The sequence below is a fragment of the Hakea prostrata genome, chromosome 2 (assembly GCF_041222555.1).
Source record: "Hakea prostrata isolate BN-2017 chromosome 2, UWA_Hpros_2, whole genome shotgun sequence".
NCBI lineage: Eukaryota > Viridiplantae > Streptophyta > Magnoliopsida > Proteales > Proteaceae > Hakea > Hakea prostrata.
The window spans coordinates 8,852,478-8,871,389 of record NC_142601.1 but is presented as its reverse complement, the minus strand read 5'-3'; the positions used below and the strand labels follow the sequence as shown (position 1 = coordinate 8,871,389).

The 18,912-nt window shown below is 36.8% G+C and overlaps 1 protein-coding gene across 1 annotated transcript; it reads left to right on the top strand.

Annotated features, from left to right (window-relative positions):
- The first annotated feature begins 9,529 nt into the window (after window positions 1-9,529).
- On the top strand, window positions 9,530-11,700 carry LOC149023633 (GDSL esterase/lipase At2g40250-like). Its single transcript, XM_089143335.1, has 3 exons — window positions 9,530-10,168; window positions 11,137-11,410; window positions 11,510-11,700. The coding sequence occupies exons 1-3, from the start codon at window positions 9,530-9,532 to the stop codon at window positions 11,698-11,700; spliced, it is 1,104 nt and encodes a 367-aa protein (XP_088999461.1).
- The last annotated feature ends 7,212 nt before the right edge of the window (window positions 11,701-18,912 follow it).

Here is an 18,912-nt window from a genome sequence, read left to right as displayed (position 1 = left end):
GTTCTAAAATTGTATTGAAAAAAGAAAAGTATGTAGATACTTGGATATTCCCCTCCAAAACAAATTTTTTTCGTCTACAAATCTATTCCACTAGAGAATTACATTGAGCAGCATCACCCCTAAGGCACCATTACACCTAAACTTGACTTACCGAGTAAAATGACAACGTAATCATCAAGGGTTTAACAGAAAAAGAAGGAATGAGAAATTCATCAATGACAAGGTAGACTAGAGATGTGTTTTTCTCATAAATATGTGGAAGGGTATGAGGAGAGCACAATCTACTATTCTACCTTCACGGGTAAAGAAACCTGACTGAATACCCAATAGAACATGTACCCAATATCCACATAACCTTCTTCCTTTTAATTTTTTTTTGGAATTGATAAAAATATTTACATGCACAGGGCTTTGCCTTTTGCCTCACTCTTGACTTCTCATACCATGAATCTTTATCAAGTGAAGCAACCCCTTAGGATTCACTAACCCATTTAGTGAGATGTTTGACCTGTGGACCAATGAGTGTTGTGACATTCAAACATGTAGGTAAAATAAGTTTGTAGGTAGAGTTGTGATAGATGTCCAATTGAGATTCCAATATGGTGTTAGAGATTACTTCACCTTAAGGGTGTCGATTCGGTACGGTACTGGTAACTCGGTACGGTACGGTATTGAATTTGAAAACCTCATACGAAATCATAATTGTACTGAATTTATACAGTATGGTATGAAAACGGTAATTTAGAAAATAGTACGGTATAAAATCGGTATTAAAAAAAGGCACGGTTCAGTATACGATTCGATTTTGTTACAATATGAAATCCATTCTTTTCGTCATTAAATAGAGATCCATCCTACGAGAAGTGGTCATGTGCTAATGTTCCATGACATCAAGTCTCATTGTTTCTTTTTGTGATTCAACAAATTGATCATTTGATCCATTCGACGGGAGGTAGTGATCAGTTGCTTACGTTCCATGTATGACATCAAGGGATTCAAGGCTTGTGCTTTTTATTTTGTAATTAAAGAATAAATATAAATTTGAAAAGAAACTTGTATATCATATAAACAATCTTTGGAAGAGCATGGTTGCAAGCAACTTGCAACGGAGTAAACTGTGTTGATCAAGCAGCTTGTTGGGAACTTGATTTGGTCAATGGACGCGTTTGTGTTATCTCGTTGTTTTTTGTGCCTCCGTGCTTGATCTTAATCAGTAACTTGATGAGCAACCTTTAGAGTTTAGATGGTTCAAGATAGAATGATACCACAGTAAGCTTCAATCAAATCCTTGAAGTTGTTCAACCAACCCAGATTCACTTATGGAATTCGAATTCCTTGGAGCTAGCTCCTTCTTGTTGTGCATGATGTAGAAGACATACAAAGGGACAAAGGGCTGAACAAAGAGAAGTAACCCAGTGTCTTGTTATATGCTTACTGTAATAACTTAGTAGGGTTTAAACTTTAAAATAAAATTACAAAACTAACCTTCAAAACGGTACAAAAACGGTATTCGGTATGTTATCGGTATTCGGCAATTCGGTACGGTATACAATATATACCAACGATACACCGTTTGAAACCGAAACCGTACCGTCCCGAATTCCAGAAAACTGTTTCAATACAAACTGTACCGAATTTGAAACGGTGGGGTACGGTGCTGTTTTAAGCGGCGCGGTTCGGGACGATTAAACGGTTTCGGTACCGTATTGACACCCTTACTTTACCTCTATGAGAAAGCTTTACCCTTTTTTTTTAACGTCTAGCATGATAATTGAGACATATAAACAATTCATTCGTTGCAGTGTCTCTCCACCTCACGTTCGCCATTGGATTCCATCATTCCACATTTCCATCAGCATTGAAGCCCTCCAATTGTTTCCCTTCCCTCATCTATATTATCTTAGGTCATAAAAGCAAGAAGATCCATTTCGATTTATCAATTAAGGGTCAGTTGGATCAGATTCTGAACAATAATAGATAGGCTCCATACCATTTCAACTGTAACATGTTCTTCCTTAAGCTCCTTCCCTTTTCAAATTTTCAACATGTTCTTCTTTTCTTGGTTTAAGCATCAATTTCTAGTTCATGTTTAGTAGTTAATAATGGAAGAAAGCGATTCCCAACCCTGTTTGGTCTCATCTGATTGGGGTTATCTGGGTTCAAACTGTTGGATCCACCAGGATCTATATTGTTCATATAATAATTAAATCATAGTTATGAATATAATCACAGAAGCATAAAAATAAATACTTGTAGTGCATTTTTGTTATAGATCCTCCTTTTGCTCTCCTTGAATCTTCCGTAGCCTTCGTTTGAGTGTATGTGGAAACAATCTCAAACCCAAATGTATCGTGTGACGGCTATGGGGACTCAAGAAGTTATTTATAATATAAAACCCTAACCTTTAACCACTCCCACAATAGTAAAGGTCAGTAATACCCTTGAATGAATATGGGACTAGATAAAGGGACCAGTGTTAGTTAAGTCCACAAAACCCAACAATCTCCCACTTTGAAGTCATAAAAACCACCAAATTACCCATACAACCCAAGCTATCATTTTTAGTTTAATTGATAGCTTTTCAAGAAGGTTGCATTATTTGCATGTAGGCAGAGCAAGAAAAGGGTAATGGAAGGTGTAACAACTAGCAAGAGACCCAAATTAGAAAAGAAGAAAGTTCACTAGTAAATTATGCAGCCAGTGAGATCAAATATATGAACTGATTGCCCCAGTAAGTGTAAAATAATTAGGTACTGTTTATCTGTCAAGTTCATAGCTACAGGAATAGCAGGTCTGGTATTGCTGCTCTCCCTCTCTAGTGGAGACGAGTGTCCAAAAGATGGAGAGGTCATAAGGACCCAACAGTTCCTTCGACATCTCTCGTTTGAGGTGGGCATGGTTGACTTCTAGTTCTTGGATTTTCTTCAACAATTCCTCAGCTCAGGAAGAAGTTAAAGGATCCAAAAAGTACGAGTTAGGATAAGAAGGATCCTCCTTGTCATATTCGAAGGAGGACCTCTGTTCCGTAGGTATCGCTCCACTAAGGAGTGGCCGAAGGCACACTGTGGTACATCCTTCAAACCCAGAATCAAATCTTACAACTAAATGAGAAACGCTTCTCAACAGATGAAATCAAATGCCAAGTCCGAACTCGAATTTCAAGAGATCAGAAGAACACAATGAAATTCCTGAAGCTTTCGAAATCCATCTCTTGCCAAATTGCCTGCAATTGGACAATTATAGGTGCTTCAATCCTCTAATTGTATCATAGGTAATCCAGCAAAATTACCACAAATGCGATAAATTAAAAGGATGAGATGAAGGTGAGAAACCCTAGGTTTTATTAAATACAACAGAAAAATCAAATCCCATTCTTCTCAAAACTCAAGACCCAAAAACTGCAACTGGTCCAAATAAAGCAGCTTCCATGGTTGACCGGCAACCCAAAAATGGGACAAACGGCTAAAAGTTAAATGGCATTTGACTTTCAAACCAACAAATCCAGAAAACGGCACATGATTGATTCTATGAGATAAAAGAAAAAGCGCAAACAACACCAATACTATGGCCATGAAGGGATGTGGCTGGTTGAAAGCAATTACTTGGGCATCAATTTTCCATGCCAATATATTACCATCATGTGTTCCAGCAAAAAGCATCCCATTGCCAACACAAGAGCATGCAGTTGTCCAACAGGTCCGATAAGACTAAGTTCATTGATGGACCATACTCATCATAGGCAGTTTGGGTGTTCCACTCCTTGACAACATTTGGAATTCCATCAAGAAGCCTTCATTGATCATGCATCCAATCTCACCTCCCATGCCCGCTTTGACAATCCCATATTTCCCCCCCCCCTTTTTTTTTGTTAAAAAAACCTTTCTGCCCACGCAGGCGCAGCCATCTGCCCGCACGGGGCGCTACGCACGCTGCGCGCTGGCTGCGTTCGTGCTGCGCGCATGCAGTGTGCCCACATAGCTTAAAAAAAACGCTTTTTCTTACCTTTCTTGCCTTCTCTCAACAAAAACTATATCATTATAATCCTTTTATTTTTGGATCCCAAAAATAAAATCAAATTAACAGATGATCTATATTATTCCTATAATAATTAAAGCATGTGTTATGAATATAATCACGGAAGCGTAGGTAAATAAATATTTCCAGTATTCTTATTGTAGATCTGCCTTCTTTACTCTCCTTAGAATCTTCGAAGCCTTTCACTACTGGGAATCATTCGCTTGAGAGTGCGTGGAAACAATTTCAAAATCCAAATATATCGTGTGACGACCACGAGGACCCAAAAAACTATTTATAATATAAAACCCTAACCTGTTACCACTTCCACAGTAGTAAAGGTTAGTAATACCCCTGACTAAATATCCTGAATGAATATGGGCCTAGATAAAAGTCCAGTGTTAGTTAAGCCCACAATCCAACAATCTCCCACTTGGGCTACACTAACATGGGTACCTTTACATAAGTATTTGGCCATAACTCTCATAATCCTTCATCACTCAGAAAATATGATTCAACTAACAAACAATTAATGTGAACGACAACAGAAGATGCTCCTCAATATATGAAACATAACTATCTACCTTTATAGTCATTAACAGCTTGTTGATATGAATCCTTGGGGTGTATACAAGAGGCAAAGAATGCCAAACCTTATGTGATCACAAAAGCATTCCCTCTTGTGGATCCTTTCCTAATCAATGATCAACCTACCTTGAATTACCTCATAGGTAAAATACTCATATATTATAATTTGGCAAACCATCATGATCGATCTAACATTAATATCTGACTTTAGCAACCGCCCATTAGCATAATCGCGCTTCTATTGGTAAAATTGCTCATTGACATAACTGCCTATTGACAAAACCGCTCATTGGCAAAACTGCCTATTGGCATAACCGCTGCCTGTGGCAAAATTGCTAATTAGGATTTAGGCTAAATACCGTTATAGATAAGAACCTTATTAGCTAAATACCAGCATTATCATTAGAACATTGACTAAATACCGCCATTGTCATTTGAACATTGGCTAAATACTTCCATTATTATCAAACAGTAAATGTAACAAATATAAATCTACATTATTTACCTTAATCATTAACACAATATGAAAATGAAATTATCATCTTATTAATGAATGAATTTCATACTGAAGTCAAAGAATGTTGAATAAAAACAAACAATAACTCCTACTAAATAAAAATATTAAAAGATTCTAAGACACCCATATTGGAAACATGATTCTTAAAAACTCCCACTGAATGAAAGTATCAAAAGATTCTAAGACACCCATACTGAAAACATGATTCTTAAAATTCCCATTGAAAATGCCTTAGAAAACAGAAGACATCTTGATAGAACTGTAAATGACATATATAAATTATCAAAACATCAATATTATACATGCATTTAATAATAATGACAAAAATATACACTGCCAAAGAAAGAAAATTACCATCATGCTAGTAAGAGTTGTCCACTGTTACTACATTTCAACATTTGGGTTGAGAATGCATTAGTCCCCTTACAATTTTCAATTGCCACTGGATATATGACTTCGAAAATGCCATCACCTTTGGGTTAATGGTACTTCTAATTCATCATATTCCCTTAAAACATATGCATTATCATTCTTTGATGATGACACGTTTGTGTGAACACCATCAAACTTCTACAATAATTATATACCTTGGATCACAAAATACCATGGTAAAAATTAGGGATAATTACTATTGCCCCCTTATACTTTGATTTTATTACTAATCAAACCCCATTCTTTGTGAAATTACTATTGCCCCCCTCACTTCTAATGGTGTTAAGTGGCTGTTAACATTAAATTTGAAATGTCTATTTTGCCTTTAAAATTAATAAGTAAAAATATGGCATTACCCTCATTTATAGAAACTATATTGCATGTCAATTATATCCTTAAAATCTTATATTTTAGAATTAGTTTTGGATTTGGTGGGACCACATACTTATGATTGTTAAAACTTTCACATTCCATTTAAATTTTTCATAATCACCATGATGGAAGTTTTACAAATAAATTAGCATATAAGATCTAATTGATAGAAAATTTGGTAACATATATAATGGTAAGCATATATTAGGTGATTTTCAACTTTCAGCTTTGATTTAAATTTGATATTTCTTAATATTTTAGTTTCTATTTAATTACATCTTTCCTTTTTTTGGTGATTTATTTTTAGAGAAAAAAAATCACATATTTTTTTTATTTTGTGGTTTCTTTTTAAAAAAGAAAAGTAAAATTAAAGTTGATTTTTTCCTATTAAGGGTAGTATTATAACTTAAAAAAAAAGCAAATAAGTAAAAGGATAATTGCAAGGTTATTTTGGGGATTTTGAAAAAATATATAAATGCCACATCATCAGTAAACCGACAGAGCTTAACGGTAGGGGGGCATTAGTAATTGTAGACAAAGTTAAAGGTTGGAATAGTAAATTTAAAAAATACAGGGGATAAAGTAGTAATAATAATTCTAAATTACAAGGGGGCATCAGTAATTATCCCTAAAAATTATATTTTACCACTTTGGTGGGTTCCATATAATTCTATCATAATATTATGTAATCCTATTTGCAGATATATATATAATTAACAAATCATGCATATTATTACACTCCTCCCATTTGGATCCAAATAATAAATCAATTCAATAGATGATCTAGGGTTTCAATTAAACCATGGATCTTTCCATTGGATCCCAATAATAAATCAAATCAAAAAATGATATAGGGTTTCAATTAAACCGTTGGATCCTCTCATTGGATCTAATCCAAAATAAAATCAACAGAACACCTAGATAATCAAACGATAAAATAAAAAATTCATAACCTTAATTATTATAGAAAATGGCTCTAATGCCAATTGTTAGATCCATGAGGATATGTATTATTCCTATAATAATTAAAGCATGTGTTATGAATATAATCACCGAAGCGTAGATGAATAAATACCTCTAGTGTTATTGTTGTAGATCCGCCTTTTTTACTCTCTTTAGAATCTTTTGAAGCCTTTCACTATTTGGAATCCTTCGCTTGAGAGTGCATGTAAACAATCTCAAACCCAAATATATAGCGTGACGGCTACGGGGACCCAAGAAGCTATTTATAATGTAAAACCCTAACATTTAACCACTCCCACAGTAGTAAAGGTCAGTAATACCCCTAACTAAATATCTTGAATGAATAAGGGCCCAGATAAAGGTCCAGTGTTAGTTAAGCCAACAATCCAACAATAGGATCAGGTGTCCTCAACCGACTTCCAGAGTTGGAAGCTCAAAAAATGAGTTTTCGACTATAGAAAGTACTTGTCGTTGCATATTCTTCAATTTCATGTAACAGGTTCAAACAGCTCCTCAAAATGAGCGAGCAGTTGCTCTGCGATGGCATAAACATCGTGGCCCTTGGGATTATAAACTGCGGCATTATTGAAGGTCAACCATACATCATAGGCAAAATCAAGAGGCAATGCATAAAGGTTCTTATTGAGCTTGGCTTTCATGGCCTCAAGATCCATTGGTTGCTTGATAATTTTATTCGGTTGTAGTCATGAAGACCCAATCCATTGACATCAACGAGATCTTTGAAAATCCACCTGCGCTTATGCTTCATCAATTTTGACAAGTATCTACGCACATTGTTTCATGGTACCTGGCAACAACTTTCCGGCCGCCAGATGCAATGCAAGCTGTTTGGATCGTTGCCAAAGACCGGCAGGAGAGGAACTAAGACTGTTATTTGGGTGAAGGGATTCCCCTTCATCCACCTATATGGTTCATAATAAATTAATAATAAAATATGGGATTATTTTAGTAATATAATATGTATTAAACAATTCAAGGGGTATTTTCATGCTTTTAGGTTTGAAATTTGAAAAAAAAAATTTAACGGTGGGAGACAATGTTAGTTGCTATGGGATCTAGACATAAATAGTTGTACTAAGGGGACCCAACATTAGTTTGTGCTCTACTAAGAGGACTCACACATGAAAGATATATATCACTAGGAACATCGAACTCGTGATATTTTTACCAAAAGATACCAATTATTACCGACGGAGCAACCCTTTGATGATAATATCTTTACTTTCAAACTTCTTGTGAAACTTGTTTGCTCCAATATGAAAATGTTTGTTGGAATTTTAAAATATTAAATTCAAAATTCTTTTTAGACTAAGATTTTTTTTTATAAACTCCAGCATTACTACGATAGAACTTGTTCGAATGACTAACAAACAAATACTATAGAAAAAAAAACATGTTATCTTTTGGAGATATCTCTCGAAGTGTTTTCCTCTTCTATGTAAATGATAGAACCTTGTATTGTCCTAACAGGTTCCTTTTCCATGGAAATGATAGATTCTTGTAAATGACATAAATAAAAAGATTTCTAGCCTTGTTTGTTGTAGTCATTTAGTAAATACAACCATGGGCTTATGATTGATCCGTCTGTATTGTCCAGGTCTCCTGGCTTAAATTTTTTTTTATAATTAAGTTTTCAATTTCTTGACCCCAAAAAAAAAAAAATACAACCATGGGCCAAGCGCCCGTTGGCCTTGAGAGGGGTATTGTGAAAAACCTTTTAAAGGTAAAGCCAATAGGCAGAAAGTGCCCAATGAGACGTTTAATTTGTAGGTTTAATGAGCCTCTTCTACTGACAAGACCTACTTGGTTCCGGTCTTGCTAGGCTGGTATGCTTGACATGGTGGTGCTTATGGTATTTAGTATTAAATGGGACACCATATAAACTTCACTAAATTTCAGCCACATAAAAGAATGGTTCAATCAGCTGTTCATATCAAGGAAAAACTGATTTATTTCACTACATGGACCTAAAATCCGGATAAGAGGGACCCCAACTCCACCAAGAAAAGGAAAAATTATATGATTAGCTGTTTTTAGGTTTTCTTTTACAAAAGTAGTCACTCAGTGTTTCACTTAACAAAATTAGTTAAAACTGATTTTACCTGACTAAAATAATGATTTTTCATCTCTTTTGGACATTTTTTACCCCTAAAACTAATCATTTAACGGAAAAATCATTATTTTGTCCAAAATGGAAAAGTCATTATTTGTTCATACCCTTTGGATATTTTCACCCCCATGCTGCAAACTCGGTTTTAGTTAGGTTTGTTAAGTGAAACATTAAGTGGCTACTTTTGTGAAGGAAAACCTAAAAGGTAATCAAGTAGTTTTTCCTAAAAGATACCCTAACTTCTTGCGCACTTTAATTATTTCCGAAGATGTAGATGGATAGGTGGATTACAGTTCGTTTCTGAGATGACTATACATTAAATGACAAATGGTTAGATAAGGGGAACTGAAATATCGCAACGAAAACTTAGAAATTAGTTAGATAAAGGAAACTAGAAGTTCTAATCATACTAAACCTCTTTCATTAATCATCAAGACCTAAATATAGAAGTAAGTAATACTTAAATCACTCTTTCAACAACGAGAGTCCCAGTGTTATAGCCATAAGGTACCATGGGGAAGAGGTGTGCTGTGTTCTTCTTCTTCACCACCTTCATTCTTCTCGTCTCCTGTTTATCTGTTCTTGCAGAAGATGCAAATCCCAAACCTCAAAATACTTATAACTTTACTGGTCTCTTTACTTTTGGTGATTCAACATTAGATCCAGGCAACAACGATGGATTGAAAACCTTAATGCGAGGTGATCACCTACCATATGGGCGTGACTTTGAAGGTGGTATTCCTACCGGTCGTTTCACTAATGGCAAACTCGTTCCAGACATCATTGCTTCACGTCTAGGGATTAAGGATTCTGTGCCGGCATATCTTGATCCTCAAGTCACCAACAACGATTTGCTCACTGGTGTCAGCTTCGCTTCTGCGGGTTCTGGATTGGATGACATGACTGCAGATCTAAGCCATGTGATTCACATGTCAACTCAGCTAGATTACTTCGACAAATGCATCACTCGGATCCAATCCACAGTAGGAAACGCTGCTGCAGATGAGATCATAAAGAACGCTGTGTTCACAGTTGGTGCTGCAACCAACGACATGTTGTTTAACTACTATGATTTACCATTAAGAAGGGTGCAGTATTCCTTGTCCGGCTACCATGATTTCCTTCTCAGAAATGTTGAGACTTTTGTCGCGGTAACCTATTATTTCCTTCTAGTTTTCTTCTCATTTTCATTTTGGTTTTGGGGAGCTCCACCTCAGTTGATTGCACACCCCTGTGCTTTTTAGAAATGGAAAAGATCAAAATTTCTTGCTGTAGGTGTTGCACATTAATTGCACAACACCCAAGCAATTTTAGGGTTTGGGTATCTCTTGTATTCTTAGGGTACATATAATTAGAGATTGATCTTAATTGCATTAGGGCCTATTTGGTTACATGAATCCAGAGATTTAATCTCTGGATTCATGAATCTGAGAATTATACCCGTTTGGTTGTAAAGATCTCTAGATTCATGAAATCTAGAGATTCACCTTTTTACACTAAAAACGTGAATCTGTAGATTTATGGGTAATGGGTGAAACCAGAGATTTAAAAAAAGCTATACAGTTGGAAATCTAGAGATTCACCTTTTTACACTAAAAACGTGAATCTGTAGATTTGATTTATGGGTAATGGGTGAAACCAGAGATTTCAAAAAAGCTATACATTTGCACATTCACAAAAATCACGTCGATCAAATAGTTTTTTAGGATGAATCCACAGATTTCATTCCACAACCAAACATCTAATTTTATAAATTATAACTCCATAGATTTGAAATCTCTAAATATTTGAAATCTTCAGACTCATGTAACCAAACAGGCCCTTAATTATTTTTACATGGGTGCGTAGAATTGTAATTATATAGGGATTACAATTTTGGGTTTCCCTATTTGGGATAACCTAGAAAATAAGGGAAGCAAAGAGGGGGTGAGGTTTTAATGAAATAGTGGAATTTTGTTTTCGCTAGTGGATGTAACAATCTTGTCAAACCATAGTAAATTCCTTGCTTTTGTAAGTATTTTGTTTGTGCTCTTCATGGTTGTGCATCTGCCCCTACACTTGCTACAAAAATCTTGTTTAAATTTTTCTTACCTTCTAGTGTTTTGGAAATTACATGCAGGATCTTTACCGGAGGGGAGCAAGGAAGGTTTTGATAACGGGGCTCCCGCCGGTTGGCTGTTTGCCGATTCAAGCGACGGAAGCAGCTGTCGAACCGGGTCCAAACATATTACAGTATAAATGTGTAGATCAACAGAATGAGGATTCGAAAGCATACAATGTTAAACTTAAATATTATATCACAAGGTGGGAAGCTGCATTCCCTGGTTCCAGAATTGCTTATGCAGACGTCTATAGTTCCTTGATGGACATGATTCAAAACCCAAAGAATTATGGTAAGTACACGATTTTGAACTTAAACTTATTTGATCTTTATAGGTTTGAGTTGTGATACTGATTGAGTTTGTATTGTAATTAATTGGTTATTCTATCAGGTTTTGAGCATACCATAAAAGGATGTTGTGGGACTGGATACGTAGAGATGGGTCCTCTTTGCAAGAGTGTAACTCCAATATGCTCAGATTCTTCTAAATATATTTTCTTTGATGCCATCCACCCAACACAAGCTGCTTACCAGAATATGGCCAATGACATTCAAAGTGTGATACCTCATCTAGCAAATTAGATGAGATTTTTAGGCTAGTGTGATTTGATTACTTGAATTCTTAGGGTTCTAATTTTCTTTTTTCTTCTTTGGTGGTTTTTTTATTTTTATTTATTTATTTATTTTTTGGGGGGGGGGGGGGGGGGGAGGGGGGGTTTAAGATTCATAGGATACTTTGTTGATTTGGAGTTTGCTGAGAACTCTATATTATTTGTAATAGTTAGATAAAGTTCAGCATATTAATATGTATTTTTGGTAAAACATATTAATATATATATTTGCATCAAACAAAAACATGGTTATCTGTTTTGTTGCATATTAATATGAGCATTTAGCAACATTATTAAATTTTACCAAAAAAAGCAAAAGTTTGGATCATCACCCTTGACAATGAGCACTTTGTGTTCTCCTACACTTTTAAGAGGACACAAAACCCACACCAATACCCTGTGGCCCCCTTATATTTGTGGTCAAGAAGCATCAAAAGAATCTGAACTCAAAAGCAACATTCTTAAATGGGAAAACAAAAAGTCAACTGGTTTCTAAGTATATAAACATACACTTGAAAGAATCTATGCCCACATCACAACGGTTGATTCAAAATCCTCAGACTCTTCATGATGCAGACAATAGAGGCATCATATGCATATAACCTATCCTTGTTACTATCTTCAATCACCTTCTTCCCATCCGCAAGAGGGAGTGGTTTAAATAAAATATTACCTTACAAAAAGCAATTCAATTAAATGATGGAACACAAAGAGCCCAACCTTAATCCTCCTAATTTTTTTTCCGTAAACTTGGTGTTGAACTCAAAAATGCCATCTTGAGTTCAAGAGCATATATTTTACAAGAATTATGTCCTTATGCCATCTTACCTACAACCCTACTCCTAGACTCACATGCCCTTCCCTTGCCGCCTTCTCCTCTAGAAGATCCCACTCTTGAGGAACCCTCTACACCACCACCCATCCTGTCCTCAACCCATGCTTTTATGCAACTAGCTGTCCCCCACCACCTGCACCCGCCCTCACGTCGTCCCCCCTACCTGGGTTCGCTTGTGTGCCGCGCGCTTCTCCGTTGGTTCCCTTCCTTCCGCGTTCTTTTTGTCTTTTCTCTCCCTTTGCTTTCTTGCTCTCTTTCTTGCAATCTGCCCTTTCCTGGCCTGGCCTTTCGCTGTTCCTTGCGTCTTGGTCCTTGTTCCTGGGTCTTTCCGTTCTTTCGTGTTCTTCCTTCCTTGTTGCGGGTCCCCTTGGGGTGGTTCCTCCCTTGCTCCGGGCTGTTTCCTTTTGGTCCTTTTGCTTTGGCCTTTTCGCGTGCCCCTTCGCCTGGTGTTTTGCCTTTTGCTTGCCTTTGGGGGTTCTCCCTCCCTCGGTCTTGCGGTCCCTGTTTCCCCTCTCCTTTTGGCCTTTCTCTCATCTGTCTCCTTCTCTCCCTTTGTGCTTTGGCTTTCCCCTTCGTGTGTCTTCTCTTTTTCGCCTCCTGGTCTCCTTTCTTGTGTTTCCTGTCTCCGTCCTTCATTTCTCCCCCCGTGCTGTGCTGGGCCCTGGTCGTGTTCCGTTGCCCTGTGTGGTGTGCTGTCCCCCTTTTGGTTTGGGTGGGTCCCTGTGGGTCTTTTTGCCGCCCCGGTGCTCCTGCCGGTCTTCGTGGTCCTGTTTGGGTTTCTCCCTCCGCCCCCGCCTCCGTTCTGGCTGTCTTCCGGCGCTTGTCTTGCTCCCCCCCGGGGCTTTTTGGGTTTTGGGTTTTGCCCTTTTTTGTGGCTTGTTTGGGTGTTTGGGTGTTTTGGGCTTGTTCTTTCTTTGCCTCGTTCCTGTTTGTTTGGTTGGGCCGTTCTTTGCGCCCGGCGGTTGGTCCGTCGCTTGCCGTGGCCCTCCCGGTCCGCGGTCTCTTTCGTGTCCGTTTTTGTCTTTTTGTTCCTTTTTGGGCTTTTTCTTATTTTTGCTGTCTTGGTGTCTTTTGGCTTTTCTTTTTCGTTTTTGATCTCTTGGGGTCTCCTCTGTTGGGCCCTTATTTTATCTGTGTTTTTTCTGTTCTTCCTTGTTTTCTTTTTGTTGTGTGTTGCGCTTGGGCTGCGCGGTTGTCTGGTTTCTTTGTTTATTATCTTGTTATTTATTTTCTTCTTTGTTGATTGTGGGTGGGGTTGCTGTCTGTCTTCTCCCGGGTTTGGGTCCGCCCTTCTCCTGTCCTGTTTTCTTGTTTCTGTGTTGTTCTGTGTTTGTGCTGGCTGGTCTCCTCTGTCGTTCCCTTCTTGGGCTGGGCCTGTGCCGGCGGGTGCGTGTGTTCCCGCCTTTGTGCGTGGGGGGCCTGTTTCCTGGTTCTTCTGGTGGGTTGCTTTGGGCCCTGGGCGCCCGTGCTTTGTGGGCGGGGTCTGGGTGCTTGCTTTTTTGTGTGCCTGGGTTCTGGTGCTTTCTCGCTGTTTCCGTGTTTGCTTTCCTTGTTTGGGTGAGGATTCCCTGGTTGTTGGTGCCTGGGTTTTGCCTAGTGTTTTGTATGTCCTCTTGCTTGGCTGGGTTCCACTGCTCCGTCTCATGCCTGGTCTGGTGGGAGTGTGACCCTATTTCCCGGTGGCTTGTTGGACTATTATCCCCATCTTTGCCGTGCGCCCTTTGGTTGTTGCCTTGGGGTCGTGGAGCTTTCCGGCTCTTTGTGGCTGCCGGTTATTCTATTTCATTTCTTTCTTTCTATCTCCTGGTTTGTGTGTTTGTTGTTGTTTCCTGTTCTTGGTTCATCCCGTGTAGTATTCTTTTTATCTCTTACATGGTTTGGGACTTGTCTCTTCGGGTCCTGGTGCCCCGGTCTTGCAATCCCCGGCGGCGGGTGAGCCCTGGCCGCTATTCATCTTGCCGCTCTTCCGTATTCTTGTTTTGTTCATCATGAGGCATTCTTTTTAGGGATATCCTGGAATTTGACTGAGACTACATTTCTATGATTCGGGAAATTGAGGGTTTACCCTTTCAAACATTTTGATAACAATTTAAGACTTCCGTTTTATTAACTTAAATTTTAATTTTACTTTGAGATTATCGTGGTTGTTTAACTCTTGTACTTTTTTATGCTTGCTCCTTTGATTATGCTATCGTGTATTATATGGTTATGGTTTGGCCACAAACCTAGATCCTCCAGTTATGGATCACCTCCACGGATATATCGGGTAAGCCTGATATCAAATGGGCGGGGTGTGGCATTCATTGTATTATATGTTGATGACATAGTTAAACTGGTTCTAATGCAACCTTGATACATGATGTCCAAGGATGCTTCACAATCAATTTCATCTTAGAGATCTTGGTCAAATCAAGATTTTTTTGGGAATTGAAGTTGCTTGTTCTCGATGGGGATTGTTTCTTTGCCGTATATATGTCCTAGATATTTTGGATGATTGCAGTTACATTAGTGCACGCCCTGTTGACACACCCATGGAGCTAAACTTGAATCTCTCTGCTGATATTGGTGATCCTTTAGATGATGTTTCTACTTATCAACGGTTAGTTGGGCGCTTGATTTATCTCACAGTCACTAGACCTTATATAGTTCGTACTATCAATATCCTTAGACAGCCCCATTTTGATGTCGTTCATCGATTATTATGGTATCTTAAAGTCCACTCTAGGGCAAGGGCTTCATTTTTCATCTGACCCAATCTTGATTTAAAAGTCATAGTGTGATTCAGATTGGCCTGGCTATCATATGACTCGCCGTTCTACAATAGGTTATTATCTCATGCTAGGTTCCAATCACATTCATGGAAAACAAAAAGCAACACACCGTCTCTCAATCATCTATTGAGGTTGATGAATCATCGTGTGACGGTTGTTGCTACTTGTGAATTACTATGAATAACTTATTTCTTGTATGATGTTGGTCTCTCATATCGTACTCCCATTCCCTTATATTACTATAATTAGGCTGCTATTCATATCGCTTTCAATCTTATTTTCCATGAATGAACCAAGCATATTAAAATAGATTACCACCTCATTCATGATCGACAATAGCAAGGCCTCATCATTCTTCCAACCAAGATTCCCTCATACCATTAGCTTGCCAACATCTTCACTAAATCACTCCGCTATGAACCCTTCAAGTTCTTACTATCCCAAATGGGCATTCATAATCTCCACACTCCATCATAAGGGGGAGTCTTATCATATATTTATGATTTATCCTCCCACATATGGTATTTTGAATATCTTCTCTTCCTCATTTGTTGTATATTTTGTTTTCCATATTTGTTGTAATTACAAATTGATAGGAGTAGTTTTAGGAGATATAATATTGCTTTGATCACAAATTGATAGGAGCAGCAGGATTATGAAAGACAATATCTAAAATTAGGAAAGTAATTTTCTTTCCATGTATATTTATCCCACATTTGTGGAAGGAATGATATGGTGGTCTAATTCAATCTTCACTAATAGTTATTGAGGCAGGTTTAGTGCTTGGCTCTTTATTAAGGATTTTGTACTTGGCACAAGACAAGGCATGTAGTAGTCAAACTACAATATCTATTAACTTCAACTGGGCCATGATTTCTAAACATCTCAATCTATCTGAAGCATTAAATACCAACAGAAGAGGCTTATAAGAAATAAACAAATTTTCTAAGATACATAATTTTGCAGTGGTGTAGATTTGAGTTGTGTGAACGAAGAAAGAGAAAAAAGGGTATTTGCACTTTGGTTGTGGGAGTAGGGATGTTGAGATGGCCACATAGAGAGAGTGGCCATTGTGCAGACCACTGCAATATCATCACTGCCAATAGTAGCAACACATTAGATTGAGATAGAGGTCTATCGTTTTTTATTCCCAGCACCATCCCTTGAGTTACCCCCTAAAATTAATGTCACGTAATTGAGTTATCAAATTTATCAATCAAGCTCCTATAGGATGAAAATACATCAAAAAAACCTGCAGCCATTAGGAAATCACCATTAATTGCTGACGTGACCAAATTAAATATTTCAAAAGGACAAGAATAAATTTGAACCAAAAACCCTGGGCTCGACTCATTTCTTCATCTCAATCTATCATCTGTTACTTCTTCTTCTACTAGATTTAGTTAATGGATAGTGTTTTTAAACTTAGGACCTGGGACCACCAAAGAGTTGGCATTTTGACAATGATCAACATCTCTTAGTGAAGAGATTAGGGTTCAATTTTCCCTAGTAGTATATTTAAATTAATGTAAAATATCCCGAAGATGGAGTCAAGTGCGTAGAGGCAAGATTCAATATTGGGAGAGGGAGGAAGGAAGAATGGAAGTCTAGATTGGGAAGCCCACTTTGTGTGGGCCTATAGACCCTTGGGGTCCCCCTTGAATTTTTCTATATTAGTAGGTCCTATTTTTGGGGGCCTTGGTAGCTTTTGTAATGATATTTTTTCTCGGCCGGTGGTTTGCTATACAATGTCAAAAAAAATCATAAAAGATTACAATTTTTTCTTTGGGGAGAGCCTTTTTTTTTTTTATTATTATTGTTTTTTGGGTGCTGGTGTTAGTTACCTTACTAATTGTAGATATTTTATTCACAATATAAAACCAAATAACAAAATTTTGAGAAGAAATAACAAAAAATATAAAATCAAATAAAGAATAATAAAAAAATGAGAAAAAGAGAAACAAATAAATAAATTGAGAAAGAGATTTTTTATTATTATTGTTTTTTTTAAGTAAGAGATACAAACAAATGGTAGTTAGTTACCTTACTAATTGTAGATATTTTATTCACAATATAAAACCAAATAACAAAATTTGGAGAAATAACAAAATATAATCAATAGAATAATAAAAAGGGGAAAAGAGAAACAAATAAATAAATTGAGAAAGAGAAAGAGTACCTAATTGTGGAGAAGATTTGTTTTTTTCCAAGTTTTCTTTAACCCAAGCTTATAGAAAGGGAAGAATAAATAGGAAAAAAGAAACAGAAGAATAAATAGGAAGACAAGAGGCGAGAGAAGAGAGGAGATATGAGAGAATAAATAGGGATTGAGAGTTAGTTTCTAATTAGAAATGACATTTTGAATATCTAATAAGATTTTTTTTTCAAAAATTTCTTTTAACCCACTTTTATAGAAAGAGAAGAGAATAAATAGGAAGAAAAGATGTGAGAGAGAAGAGGGGGAGAATAAATAGGGATTGAGAGGTTAGTTTTTAATGAGTGATGACATTTATGCCTATTATTTTACATTTAAAATTTGTTCACAATATTGAAGGGGATCAAATAATGATATTTCACATGTGAGAAGAAAAAAACTGGAAAAATGAAGGAATTTAATACAAAAAATAAAAAAGCTAAGGAAATTATAAAAAAATATAAAAATCCGGGGGCCATGGCCCCCTCCGGCCCCACTGTAGTTCGGCCCCTGCATAGTAGGCCCAAATGAACCCTAGATCCCAACCAATTAGAGAGAGAGAGAGAACCTTAGGATGTGAGGTAGTACTGTAAATGAATAAATAAAAAGTAATTGAAACCAAAGATGTTAGTAATAGGATAAATTGAATAACTTAGGGAGTGACATCAATATTATGGATAGCTCAGAGGGTTGGACTGAAAATTTCCTTTTATCCTTTTTGGTAATGAGAGAGGTTTCCTCGGGGTTCTCCCTAGAATAAATAAATTGTTGTTCTACAAAAAAAATGACAGAGGTTCCTATTGCTAACAAGGGATCGAAAGATGTTTTTTGAAATTTTTAAAGAATCTAACTAATAAGAGAAGAAAGAGAAGAATTTAAGAAAGTTTGCTTTTTGGAGAGAAAATTCCGGGGAAAGTTTTTAAATAAGTAAGCAAAATTGAATTTTGAAGAGGAAAAAAATTATATTTGTTAAGCGATCAATAATACTAATATTATTATTCAATAACTAAAGAATAGCATCAATTATGAAAAATGAAGAAACGATAATGAGGAAAAGATGGTGCTTTACTAGAAACAATGTGTAAATTTGTAATCAGACAACTTTGACTTCCTAAGATACCCTAATTATGTCTTCTGAGTTTTCTTTTCCAGGGTTAGGAATTAACTTATATCAGTAGAGTAAAATATGAAAAATACCATATTTTTCAATTTGCATTTGGTTGTGTGAAACCCACAAGGGAACTATTACAAAAAAAATCCACAATGAAACCAAATATGTGAAGAAAGATATAATAATCAAATGAAAGATTTGTCTGAAATGAAGCAAGATTACATGCACTTATATAATAATATGAACCAAATTCTTTATTGCTAATGAATACC